The sequence below is a fragment of the Typopeltis vanoorti genome, chromosome 2 (genome assembly GCF_054136105.1).
Source record: "Typopeltis vanoorti isolate ZY-2024b chromosome 2, IOZ_Tvanoo_1.0, whole genome shotgun sequence".
NCBI lineage: Eukaryota > Metazoa > Arthropoda > Arachnida > Uropygi > Thelyphonidae > Typopeltis > Typopeltis vanoorti.
In genome coordinates, this window is record NC_143550.1 from 23,582,524 (window position 1) to 23,595,582 (window position 13,059).

At 35.7% G+C, this 13,059-nt stretch overlaps 1 protein-coding gene across 2 annotated transcripts in view; it reads left to right on the top strand.

Moving 5' to 3' along the window:
- Window positions 1–12,696, top strand: part of LOC150108874 (uncharacterized) — a 116,165-nt gene extending 103,469 nt beyond the window's left edge. For both annotated transcript variants that reach the window (XM_090403996.1, XM_090403986.1), the window contains exon 6: window positions 12,327–12,696. In XM_090403996.1, coding sequence (XP_090260122.1) covers window positions 12,327–12,508 — 182 coding nt within the window. In that variant the 3' untranslated portion in view covers window positions 12,509–12,696. The remainder of the gene's footprint in view (window positions 1–12,326) is intronic.
- The last annotated feature ends 363 nt before the right edge of the window (window positions 12,697–13,059 follow it).

Below are 13,059 nucleotides of genomic sequence, written 5' to 3' on the forward strand. Positions count from 1 at the left end.
GAAGATTGCCAGAAGTAGATGTAAGTTCCCTGATAATGAATGAGTTTAAGGAGAAATATAAGTATTGAGGTTGTATAAGGGTTAGTATGGGTCTTCTGACTGCATGAAGATACCCGTATAATAATAATAATAATTTGCTGTCCAATGATTGTGCTTGCATTTAAGGAAATATAATCTACTTTATATTTGAAATAAAAAGGAAATATAAACCTACTTTACATAAGGATGACCTCTCCTATTGGAGAGGTCATCCTTACCTCTCCTATTGCTTCTCCTTAGTATCTCCTCTCTGGCCCTGGCTCCCAGTGACGAGACCTCAATAAAGGTTGAAACCGGTATGGGTAGTGTCCCCCCCCCCTTAATGCATAGCAGTATACATGTCTGCAAGGAGATGTGCTGTGCATTATGGGAGATACTGAGACAAGGAGTTGGGAGCTTGATCCACCTTTGCTGCGAGTTGCCTGGTATTGTACTACCTTACCTCAGTCCTGAAGATATTTTCAGGTGCAAATTTTGTTTGCTCACACTTGGATAAAGGATTAAACTAAATTTATTATACATGTATTTTAGTTTCAACAGACATGGATTGATGATGGTAGTAGTTTTTTTTCCATGTTGGGAATGAAAAATAAGTTACATTTAACTAGAAATTATATTCCTGTTTTATCCTTATTTTACCCAAGAGGAAGCAAGCAAGAATTTGCACCTGATTTATCTTAAGTACCAACTCATATTAGTAACTTTTAAGGTGATATAATATCGTCATCATCTTTTCAGGGATTTAGGCCCAGTGCCCTGTTCTGGTCTCTTTCCATCTTTTTCTTGGTTGTTGAAACTTTTTTTCACTTGGTTATACTAAACAATTAAAGATGCCAAGAAATTACATTCTCGGTTTTATCCTTTATCCAAGTGCAAGCAAAGTTTGCATGTGAAGTCACTTCATGACTGGGTTAATGACTAGGCTAATGACTTCACATCGGTTGCCTTAGTATCCCATAATGGGAAGGGCCACTACCCAAACCGGTTTCGCCTTTTATTGAGGTCTCATCAGTGGGAACCAGACCCAGAAGTGATACCAAGGTTGAAGTAATGCAGAAGTCATATTTCTGTATGAAGGATGAAACCAAGAATATAATTTATTGGCATCTTTAATTTAACCAAGTGAAAAAACTTTAAACATCTATCTCTGATCCAGAGTATTTTAGTAATAAGGTGTGAAACCATTTGACTACTTGTGTATGGAAATATGATTTCTGCATTACTTCAACTTTGGTTTCACTTCTGGGTCTGGCTCCCATTGATGGGATAATATTAGTAACATACGAAAGAGTTTATCAGGTGAAGAGACAAACTGGTTTTCTGGTGAGGTCACCTTCACAATGGATATGATGACACCTGTACCAAATTTTGTGAACATCGATACAACCCAAGTTATGGTAAACTATCCCGGAGTACAGAGGCAGTGCCTGCATTGTGGTTCATATGATCACTTTGGGGACAACAGACCCAAATCTAAATGTTTTGACTGCATGGAGATTGGACATATCGCTAATCAGCATCCCAAACCTTATCAGAAATGCAAAAGTTCTGAACACTGTGTTAATACCTGTCATTTCATAACTTTTGCTGAGAGAGCAGGAGCACCAGTATAGCCAATTTTCAGTTTAGAACACCATATATATCAGAGAGGCATAAAGAAGAGTGTGCCCAGATCTTTCAATTCGTGTAGTAAAGATGGTGCTTTTAAACAAACTACGCTTGGTAAAATCGCAAACAAGCCTTTGCAAATCCTCCTGTAATTTGTAAACAAACACAGCAGTTCATTTTTAGTTCTATAACCAGTTCTTACTTACACCACTTGGTTGTGATTTTCTCATCACACCTGTCCTTGCTCAGTCACCTTTATTACCACTTACCATGTATTTTTTTGCATTCTCAACTACCCCCACTCTCATCCCAGTCTATTCCATTTCTATGCTGCTACTCATCCCATACATATATTCACTGTAACTCCTAGCATCTACTTTCCCTATGCTATGTCTGTCAGGGCTCCCCTTCCAGTTTCCCTGTTCCTCTTGCATTCCCATTGTCTCTTCATCTCTCATACTGCTACTGTTTTCATTGAGAAGCACTTCATTCTCTTCAATACTACTCTCCTGATCTTTCATTTCACCTTTTACTTCAGATTTCTTGCTTTCATCACACACTGCACTTCCATCTAGCAATAGTTCCTCCAGTTTCACTAACTCCAAAACCGTTCAAATGCAGTCCGTCATGTCTGTATAATTTCATTCTTTCTGAAATATATACCATTCATAAACTTCACTGCCTTATCCTCACCCAGCTCTGCCAGCATACCATTCATGATTCTGGCTCTCTGTCTCAACTCATCATTGTCATACCTCAGCAACATACTTACAACCTTTTCCACTATACTTTTATCTTTCACTTTCCTCAATAACTTCCTGATATCTGCCATTACATTCTCCTTGGGTCCATTTAAATCATTTGTCCCCACAACCACCACTAATTCTCTTGCTCTTTTCCTCCTCATGTCCAAAGAATGAATCATCTTGTTCATTCTCCCTCCTGGATGAAAACCTTATGGACTTTCCCATTAACCAATCCTCTAACAATGGAATCTCAATAAACTGCTATTTTTGAAACACTTATCACCTCTTTTACTCATTTTTACCATTTTTGCTGAGAAGGCGTGAAATCAAGAAATTAATTTAGCTAGAGATCAAAGGTATGTTTCAAGTAAGGCACAACAGCTAAATGGGTTGTATGACAGAAGGAAGGTGGATCCAAGGTTGAAGATGTAGTTGCAACAGCACAAGGTGATGGAATGCATAATGGTTAGGATGGGATAGGTATAAATGGCAATCAGAGTCAGGATCAGGTAAACAGGAGTGGTCAAATCAAAAAGAGAGAGAGAGATGTGGTATAGTAGCTAGAATATAAAATGTTGGTGCTGGTAGAATGGCCTCAAAGACATGGGGATTGTTGTGTTTGTATACAAATGCAAGGAGTATTGAAATGAGAAAGCTGAGTTTATTGCATTGATTCAGTCATTATGCCCCAAAATAAATGGTATAAGTGATTAGTATAACTCAGTTGTCTGAGGATGATATGATACCAGCAATAGAAATGGAAGGATATATGATTTTCTGGAAGGATAGGAAGATGAAAGGAGGCAGGGGGGGTGCTGTTAATGATTGCAGAGGAATTGTGTCCACAAAGTGTAGACGTTGATAGTGCATGTGAACATTTTGAATCTGTATGAAGCTGAAATTAACTAGCTAGTATATCTGATAGGATGCTGTTATAGACCAGGGAATGTAGAGAATATTGATTGTGAAATGTTTAGGCAAACTGGTTGGGCATGTATAAAAGAAGGTAGTCCTGATGAGAGACTTTAATTACAGAAATATAGTATGGAAGGAGGAGGAGGAGATAGTCTATAGGAATAAGGGGAATGAGTTTGTTGAATTTCTGAGGATAAATACACGTATCTTAAGCAGCATGTTATTGAAACAAATAGAGTCTCATATGATTTGGATTTGATGATAACTTCACAAGATATTATTCACAAGATGTAGTTGTTAATTTGGTATTGACACTACTAGTTGGTGAGAGTAATCATGAGGTAATTTTTTAGGAAGTGGTGAAACAAGAAAAAGTTACTGGCAAAAACGGATGTATGTGGAAGTATAAGATGGATGATTATGGGAAGCTCTTTAGTCATCTAGCATCAATACATTGGGCAGATGAGCTGTGCAGAAAAGATGTTAACATGCATGGAAATTCATAAGACAGTATCTGAAATAAGTGAAGTATAACTGCATATCAAGGGTTAAGTGAATAAATAGAGGAGTAAAATGGATGAAGTCAAGTGAAATCGAGCAAGCTGTGCTGGAAAAGAAAATGTTATGGAGAAGGTACAATGAGATCCATGAAGAGTACAAGACAGTTGGTGGTGATCAGATCCATTAAAGTGCAGGCTAGGATGGTAATGAGCATGGCAAAGAAAGAAAAGGTGCAGTATAAGAGGAGATTGGCTGATCAAGCCAGGTTAATTCAAGGTAATTATTCTGCTATATAGCAAACCAGAGAAAGTATAATTATGGTAGGTTGACACTGGTGGATAGTTGTGATAGCAGAATGACTGTTGCAAAGGATATAGTGGAATTATTGAATGAGCACTGTATCAGCATATATCATACTGGTGTAAATGATGCCATGCAATATATAGAAGAGAGGCAGGAATTAGGAGAATTGGAAGTGAAAAAATCAGAGGTTATCAGGTGTTGATTGGGTTAGATATTAATAAGGCTGTTGGAATGGATGACATATCACCATGTATTCTTAAGGAATGTGCACAACGATTAGCTCTGCCACTCACCTGGTTATTTAATTAAAGTCTTGTGGTTAGTAAGATTTCTAAGAAGTGGATTACCTTGATGGACCTGTGATTTCAGTTAGGATTTCTCCATGACTGCAGGTCATAAAGTCCAGCTATTCCTGTCTTGAGCCTTTCTTCTCCACTTTCTTCCAACTTTCTGATCATTGGGGTCTTCCTACCTTAAGATCAGTCTTCCAGGTTTCCTTTTGGTTTCTCTCGGATACCAATTTGTTACTCTAACTGTCCATCTATTGTCTCTCATTCTGGCAAGGTGTCCTGCCCATCTACTTTTGCTGTTGTAGATTGTTTGTATTACATCTTTGAGTCCAGAATTCTTTTTGATTTCTGTGTGTCTTATGTGATCTATTTTATTTATGTTGCACATTCTTCTTTCTGTTGCATGTTGAGTTGTTATTAAACTTTGTTCTTCTTTTAAAGTTGTGTTCCATGTTTCACTGCCATAAGTTAATGCTGGTAGGATGTGACTATTGAAAAGATGAGCTTTTATTTCTATATCTATGTTTTGGTTGGTAATTGTTAATTTTTTGTTGTTGAAGACCATCCAAGCAGCTATTTTTCTCCTTGCTATTTCATATGATGTGTCATTATTCATTTTTATAGACTGTCCAAGGTAGGTGTAAGCCTCAACTTTTTCATGTGGGATTCTAGAGTGATTGTATAATCTTTACAGTATTTGTTTTTCATCCATCTTGTTTTGTCCAGATGTATTTCCAATCCAATTTTTTGGCTTATGTCATTCAGCATTGATTCTAAAAGTTTGGGGGAGTGAGATATTAATACCACATCATTGGCGAATAATAGAATATTTAACATTTCACTATCAATGTTTATTCCTCCTTTCGTGTTAGTTTTTTGAATGCTGTCCAGAGTAGATGTGAAAATATTAGGTGATAATAAGTCATCCTGATATACTCCTCTGCTTAAATTAATTTTAATTAGGTGATTGAAAAGAGTGATATTTGTTGTACCTTCTTTGTAAATATCTTTTATGAGCTGGATATATGCTATTTCTACTACTTGTTCTATCAGAAGTGGAAAGAAGTCAAAATAGTATCATTCCACAAACAGTGTTGTAGGACAGATGCTTCCAATTATAGAGCAGTCTGTATAACTGCTGTTGTAGTCAAGCTGTTGGAGAAATTATTTAGAAATAATTGGGTTAACAATTATTCCTACTAACACGATTGGGTTAGTAGGAATAGTATTCTTAATAATGGTCAGCATGGATTTATAAAGGGTAGGTCTTGTTTTAATAATTTATTTACAGTTTATGATAAGGTGATGAGTGTGTTAGATAAAGGAGAATTATATACAGTGATATGCTTAGACTTTGCAAAAGTGTTTGATAGATTACCACATGGTAATTTGGTCTATGAGTTGCAGAGGATGGGAATAGATAGTATATATATATTGGTTAGATGGATCGGTGATTGAATCTCTGAACAATACCAGCACGTTATGTATGATGGAGCAGTGTCTCAAAAAAGGAGGGTAATCAGTGGCATGTCCCTGGGTTCTGTTCTTGGGGGCCCCCTGCTGTTTAACTTGTTTGTAAATGATATATCATTTGGACTGAATGAGGATCTTCATTTGTTTACTGATGATGTAAAGTTGAGTACAATAATAAGTAGTACTGCTGATGTTAATTCTCCCTTCAGGAAGATTTGAATAGACTTTTCACTTGGACAAAGGAGTGGGGTTGTAGTTTTAATATTAGTAAGTGAAAGTTGTTACATTTTGGAATGCAAAAATATAAGGCTGTGTACTATATATACTGAAGTGGATAAGATTCAAGATTTGGGATGATGGTTGACAGTAGACTGAAGTTTGGAGAGCATATTGCAAGTGTTGCAAAGACTGCAATGATAAGAAGTACCCTCACATGTAGGGATAAGGAGGTGATTGTGCCACTTTATAAAGTACTGGTCATACCACACTTGGACTGTTATGCTCAGATTTGGTCACCAGGTTTTCAATATGATGTGTAAACATTCAAGAGTATCCAGAGAAGAGTGACTAAGACAATATCAGGACTGTTGAATGTTGGCTATACAGAGAGATTGAAGAAATGTGGATTGCAGAGTTTGGCAGATAGAAGGAAAGAGGTGACATAATAGAGAAGTTTAAGTTAGTAAGGGGATTTTATTGGATTAATCCAGAGAGGATTATAAAAAGAGTTGAAGGTGAGAAAGGAAGAACCAGAGGACATCCCTGGAAGTTATGTAGGAGTGTCATGAAGAGGGGTGAAAGGAATAGATTTTTTACATGGAAAATTGTCAGTGAATGAGATGCATTACCAGAATATGTTGTTAATGCAGGGATTGTTAAGGATTTAAGATTCACTATGATGTGCTTAGCAAGTTGGGTATGATGGAACAGTGTCTCAGAATAGGAGGGTAACCAGTGGTGTTCCCCTGGGTTCTGTTCTTGCTGTTGTTAGTTGAATGAACCTCCTATGATGAGTCTGCTGACTCACTGGAGGGTGTAAAAATAATAACTCTTTCTTCAAATATGGCATTCTAGCAATCTCATTCTCTGTCACTCCATTTTTCATTTTGCATAACTCTTCAAATCTTGCATTCTAGCAGTTTCACTCTCTGTTGCCCTTAGTCTTGCTACCTTTCATTCTGCCCCACCTTACCTCTGTCTCCTCATTCTTTTAATGGTGAAAATTATCATAAAATGTTGAGCATTATATGGTATCAAATATCAGAAACACCTTGAGCGGCATTAGAGGTTTTTCACTAAGATAGTGCACCATGAGGGAGTGCTTTTGAATGCCCTCCTTTTGATTTTTTTTTGGGAGGGAGATACTTGAAAAATAAAGATTACAGTTGCAAACCACAAACATTGGAGCTAATGTGGATGATAATACAACAGGAAGCAAAAAAAAAAAAAAAAAACAGTTGCCTACCTTATGCCTTTCAGTTTGTAGATCAGTTGGTGAGAGAAATTGCTCATATTCATGCTGATGATAGGCATTTTGAAAATTTAAACTTAATTTATGTTATTGTGAAAAAATTGTCTTTGTTAAAGAAAATTAAAATTGTATACCTTGTCATGAAATATAAATTTTAAAGTGTGTATACATAATTTTGAAACAACCTGTGTGCGTGCGTGTGCATGCATTAATGATACATTTAGATAAATGAAATATGAGAGAAGAAAACATCTAGTATGAAGCTAAAAATGCCTGTTGTTTAGCATGTGAAGTTACAAACATGGAAATGATATGGGGAAAAAAGTTATAGAAAGTATAAAAGGAAAAGCATATACAGACATTGAAGTGCAAAAAAAGTATCATTCAGAGAAATTATGATTGTTAGTTAACAATAAATGTATGCACTTTGAATGTATTTAAAAAATACATAGCTTAAATTAATAATTTAGCAGAATGAAACTAACAATTAGCAGGAGATAAAAGGGTGTATTAAGACCAAAATCTTTTAGATACAATCAACAGCCATATTTTTTACATATAGAAAGCAAAGGGTACACTGTAAAATTTCATCATTGTGTATTGTATTGCACTAATGGCAAAAATAAACCATAGATAAATAGTTGTATTTTTTTTTTTTTAACTATGATTCAACAGTAAACATTTACATTTTGAAGTCAGCTAATAGCAAATGAGTCTACACTATTCATCCATCAATTCACTGGATATCATCACATGCTTATGGTCACTCCCTTCCTCAGTGATTTGCCACACCATGTTTGGCATGGACCTGGCAATGACCACCATTTCTTGCCAGGTTGTATGCTTTCCTAGAGGCTTCAACTCTCTGAAGATCAGTCACTCCAAACACACCATCCATCTCATTGAGGGTCTGCCACTTCCTTTCTTCCAGAAACTTTTTTTAAAGTTTTGAAATTACTGTTTACTATTATTCTATTACTGTTTTGAGAAGTCCTCTTTCCATGCTTGTAATGTATCCAAAATATTTCAACTTTCTTCTGTCAGTAACCTTAAAGAACAATAAAGTTCTACTGATCCTTTCTAGCATCATTTTTCTGCCTTTCAGTATATAATATCCTTAACAGTCTTCTGTAACACCACATTTTAAAAGCAGCTATCCTTTTCATATCAGACTTATTTAGGTTCCAAGTCTCGCATCCATAAATCACTGTTTGAAAAAATGCTGCATCCAGAATCCTCAGTTTGTTCCTGTGGAGATAGATCCTTTTTTCCTGATAGTAGACAAGTTTCTGATTGTTGTTTTAGCCATTCCTTCTTCTTCTTCTTCTTCTTCTGAACAGCAATTCTTCATATTAATAAGAGATCCCAGGTACTCGAATTTGCTGACCACCTAGATTCTTTCTCCACTAAGGTACACTCTTTTCTCAGGAACTTCTCTATATCTCCTTTCAGAACCATAATCTTTGCCTTGCTAGGATTGAGTTAAATTCCTCTGTTCTTACCGATCTCATTAACTTTTTCAAGAATTCGTAGTTTTTCTAGCTCTTCCTTGTCATTACAAAGGAGTACTGTATCATCAGCATACTCATATTACTGGTCAGTCTGCTTTCATAATTCCTATGTTATGCTTATTAATTACTACATGCATGATGTCTTCAGCATAGATACTAAACAAGTGAGGAGAAAGTAGGCATCAACTTTTCCTAACTTCTTGCCAACCTGAAGCCAATCAATTAATCCAACACCTGCTCTTATTGTGGCTTCTTGCTCACTGTACAAGTTAGCTATCAAGCTGATAATGTATTGAGGAAAACTAATTATTTTCACACTATAAACTGGTAAATTAATGAAATCAAGAATGAACATTGATATTTCATAGCTAAGTATTTCTAATTCTGCTTTAGCAGAATTACTGCCATACAGCTATGGCATGTGTAATATCATAATTTGTGTCAGTTTTAAAAAAATCAAAAATCAAAATAATAAAATTTTATTTTATTAACTGCCATATACTGATAACTTTTTTTCCCCAGAAATTACATCCATTAGGATTGTCATATTTTTTGCAGGTACTACTCTTATTTTTCACTGCAAGTATTGTGACTTTTTTTTTCTGTTGTTACTCATTTTGTGTTATGTTACAGTTTAATGTATGTCTGCATAGATAAAGAAGTGGTGGCCAGTGTTAAGAAATGCTAATGAAATTAAGTTTGACTGCACAAAAGCACCCATATATGCAATTTCAGGTGTCAGATGACTCAAGGGTCAAAATTTTGAAGTACTAAGGTTTGAGGTTAGATAAACAGTAGATTTAATTATGTGGATTAAAACCAAAATGAGTGGAAATGCTTTTAACTTTCTGATTTTGTTTTTCTTATCTATCATTGGGCTTGTTTTTGAAAGCATTACAGTCCTCATTAATTAAGCCAGTCAATGAATGTGTGTGTGTGTGTGTGTGTGTGTGTGTGTGTGTGTGTGTGTGTGTGTGTGTGTGTGTGTGTGTGTGTGTGTGTGTGTGTGTGTGTGTATTTCAAATTTGTATTAGACTGTATATTATTATTATTATTAAACAAGACCTTATGGAGTCAAAGACTCATCTAGGAGGTCCTTTTATCTCACACACATCTCATCATACCGGGTCTTAAACACATTCAAACTCCTTGCAGACACCACACTCTCAGGCAAGGCATTCCAATCATTCACAACTCTGCACGAAAAAAACCTGCTTCTCACTCCCCTACTCACACCCTCTTTATACAGTTTCCAGGTATGACCTCTGGTTCTCCCCTGATCTCCCACTATTCTCTGTAGAACTTCTCCACCATTGATCCTATAACAACCCCTTACCAACTTGTAGGTCTCTATCATATCTCCCCTCTTCCTTCTCTCCACTAGACTCTGCAAATTACATCTTTTCAATCTTTCCTCATACTCGACATTCCAGAGGTCAGAAACTACCTTAGTCAGTCGCCTTTGGACCCTTTCCAACATCTCTTCATCCTTCTGAAAACCAGGTGACCAAATCTGGGCACAATAGTCCATGTGTGGCCTAATCAAAGCCTTATACAATGGAACAAGAATCTCCCTACTTCTACACGTCAGTGTCTTCCTCATCATTCCCAGAAGTCTTTGTGTTGTCTTCACAATTTTGGCGATGTGTCCCCTAAATTTTAGATCCTTATCCACTATCACTCCCAGATCTCTTATTTCCTCTACTTCCAACAATATATTCTCACCAAGCATAAATTCTGCATCCCATCTTTGTTTTCCAAATTTTAAAACCTTACATTTTGCAACATTGAACTCACATCCCCATTTGCTTGCCCAATCACTCAATTTATTCAAGTCTTCTTGCAAGGCCACAACATCTTCACTACTCTTTATGGTTCGTCCCAACTTTGCATCATCTGCAAACAACTGAATATCTCCATCCAAATCTTCGCCAATATCATTAATATACAAGTTAAATAGTAATGGCCCTAAAACAGATCCCTGAGGCACTCCACTAGTGACTTTCCTTTTCCTGGATATTGCACCCCCATACACAACTTGTTGATACCTATCAGATAGCCAGTCTCCAATCCAATGCACTAATCTAATATCCAACCCCATCTGCTCTAGTTTGACTGTCAACTTATCATGAGGTACTCTATCAAAAGCTTTTGCAAAATCCAAGTATATTACTGTGTATCCTTCTCCTCTGTCCAAGGAAGCAGTCACTTTATTGTAATAAGTAAGTAGATTACTAAAACGCGACCTCCCTTTAGAAAATCCATGCTGTCCATCAAAGATTATACCATTGTTGTCAACCCAACTCTGGATCCTAGTTCTCACAAGTTGTATCTTCTCCAACAACTTAACCACAACACCTGACACACAGATAGGCCTATAGTTTGATGCTTGAGTTCGATCACCTCCTTTATGAAGTGGCACAATCTTGCCCTCCTTCCACTCTTTAGGGACTTGACCAAGTGCAAGACTCGTATTAAAAAAATATGTCAAGGCAGGTGTCAACTCTATATGAGATACTATATATGAGGATCATTTCAAAAGTTCTGCATACTGCGCATCTTGGCCAAGGATGATATAAGAATTTCCACCCTCACATCAGTTGTAAGCCATACTCTGAATAAAAACATCATATGGTTGTTTTCTTGTTCTGAAATAAGACTTCTTATAAGATTATAAGAAATAAGACTTCACTCAGGCTAGGTATCACACAGTGACCATGTATTCATATCAGACCTAATGGGAAAGTATGGATGGCAAGTTTCACATCACCCCAGTGCAGTCCTGCACTCCAAACTCAAATTTGTTTTCTAAGTTGGAAGAGCCACTCTATGAGAAACATTTGACCATCATTCATAAGGCGTCTGCTGAAGTGATTCATCTTATTGAACACATCAACAAAAAGATTTGCCTACAAGACTTGAAGATTTATCCAAACATTGGGGCAGTGTTATGGAAGATTAGAGATTATATTGAAGGCCTGTAAATGTATTTTGTAAAATAAATATTTGGCTGGCCAGCAGGAATAGCGTGTTCAGAACTTTTGCAATGACCCCTCTTATTATATACTATTTCTGAATTATGACAAACCAAAGCAAATACTTCATCAGTGTTTATCTTGAAACAAGATCATTATTTTGTCAAGTTAAAAATAAATAAATAAATAAAAATTATGGCTTCTTAGATAGATATGCTCTTGTACCAAAACATGAAATATACTAATATATTTCTGTGCCCATATCATATTTATGTGAAATGTTACATCAGTTTACATATATAATATTATTATAATTAATCATATCATTAACTTCGATATCTCTTTGTTGAGCTGTTGGTGTACTAATTATTATTTCTAAAGATCATCAACTGCAAAGACCTCACTCCAGAAATTTTCCTGCTAGTTAACTTATTGTTATATGACTTTATTTACAATACATATTTAATTTGCTACAATATGGATTTGTTTTTCAGCTGATCTCAAATCAAAGATAACAAAAGCTCTGTTACAAATGCACATGGATAAGGATGGTGCCAAGAAGCTCTCAGACTTTCATGTTAGAAGATTTGCTCCTATAAGTATGACTGACTTTAATCTAGAGAGAGAAATGATTGCTAATACCAAGAATTTAAGTTTTGATACAGTATATTATTAGTCAATGTCAGAAGTGTTAATCAGTAACAAAGAGAAGATTTTTATATCTCTACATGACAATGTTTGCTGAGTGAAATTTCATTCCAGAAATATTCCATTCCTTAACCCCAAGGATAACTGAATGGCCAAAAATAAAATATACAGCAGCATTGTTTTAAAGAAAAACAATATAGTTATTATCAAATGGTATTTTTGGATGCTTTTTAGCTTCATTTATAATACTAACACTTGTTAATATATTTCAATACAGGAATTTTCAAAGATTTTATGACTGAGTAGCTCCTGCATGATGTAATAGCAATTTAGGAAACACCTGTTATTGGATTCTAAGGAAAAAGACCAATCTAGAAAAAAATTAAAATTTTTGTTTCATCATAAATAATATCCATCTACCTTGGAAAGAGAATAAGTGAATAAACAGCGTTTTACAATCCCTAATCTTAAGTACAGTTTGACCTGGCCCTCTAGTATTGTGTTAGTTGCATTATAGAAGATTGAAAACACAAGGTGTTCACATCATTCTTTTTAATTAAGATGAATAAAAAGAAGAGA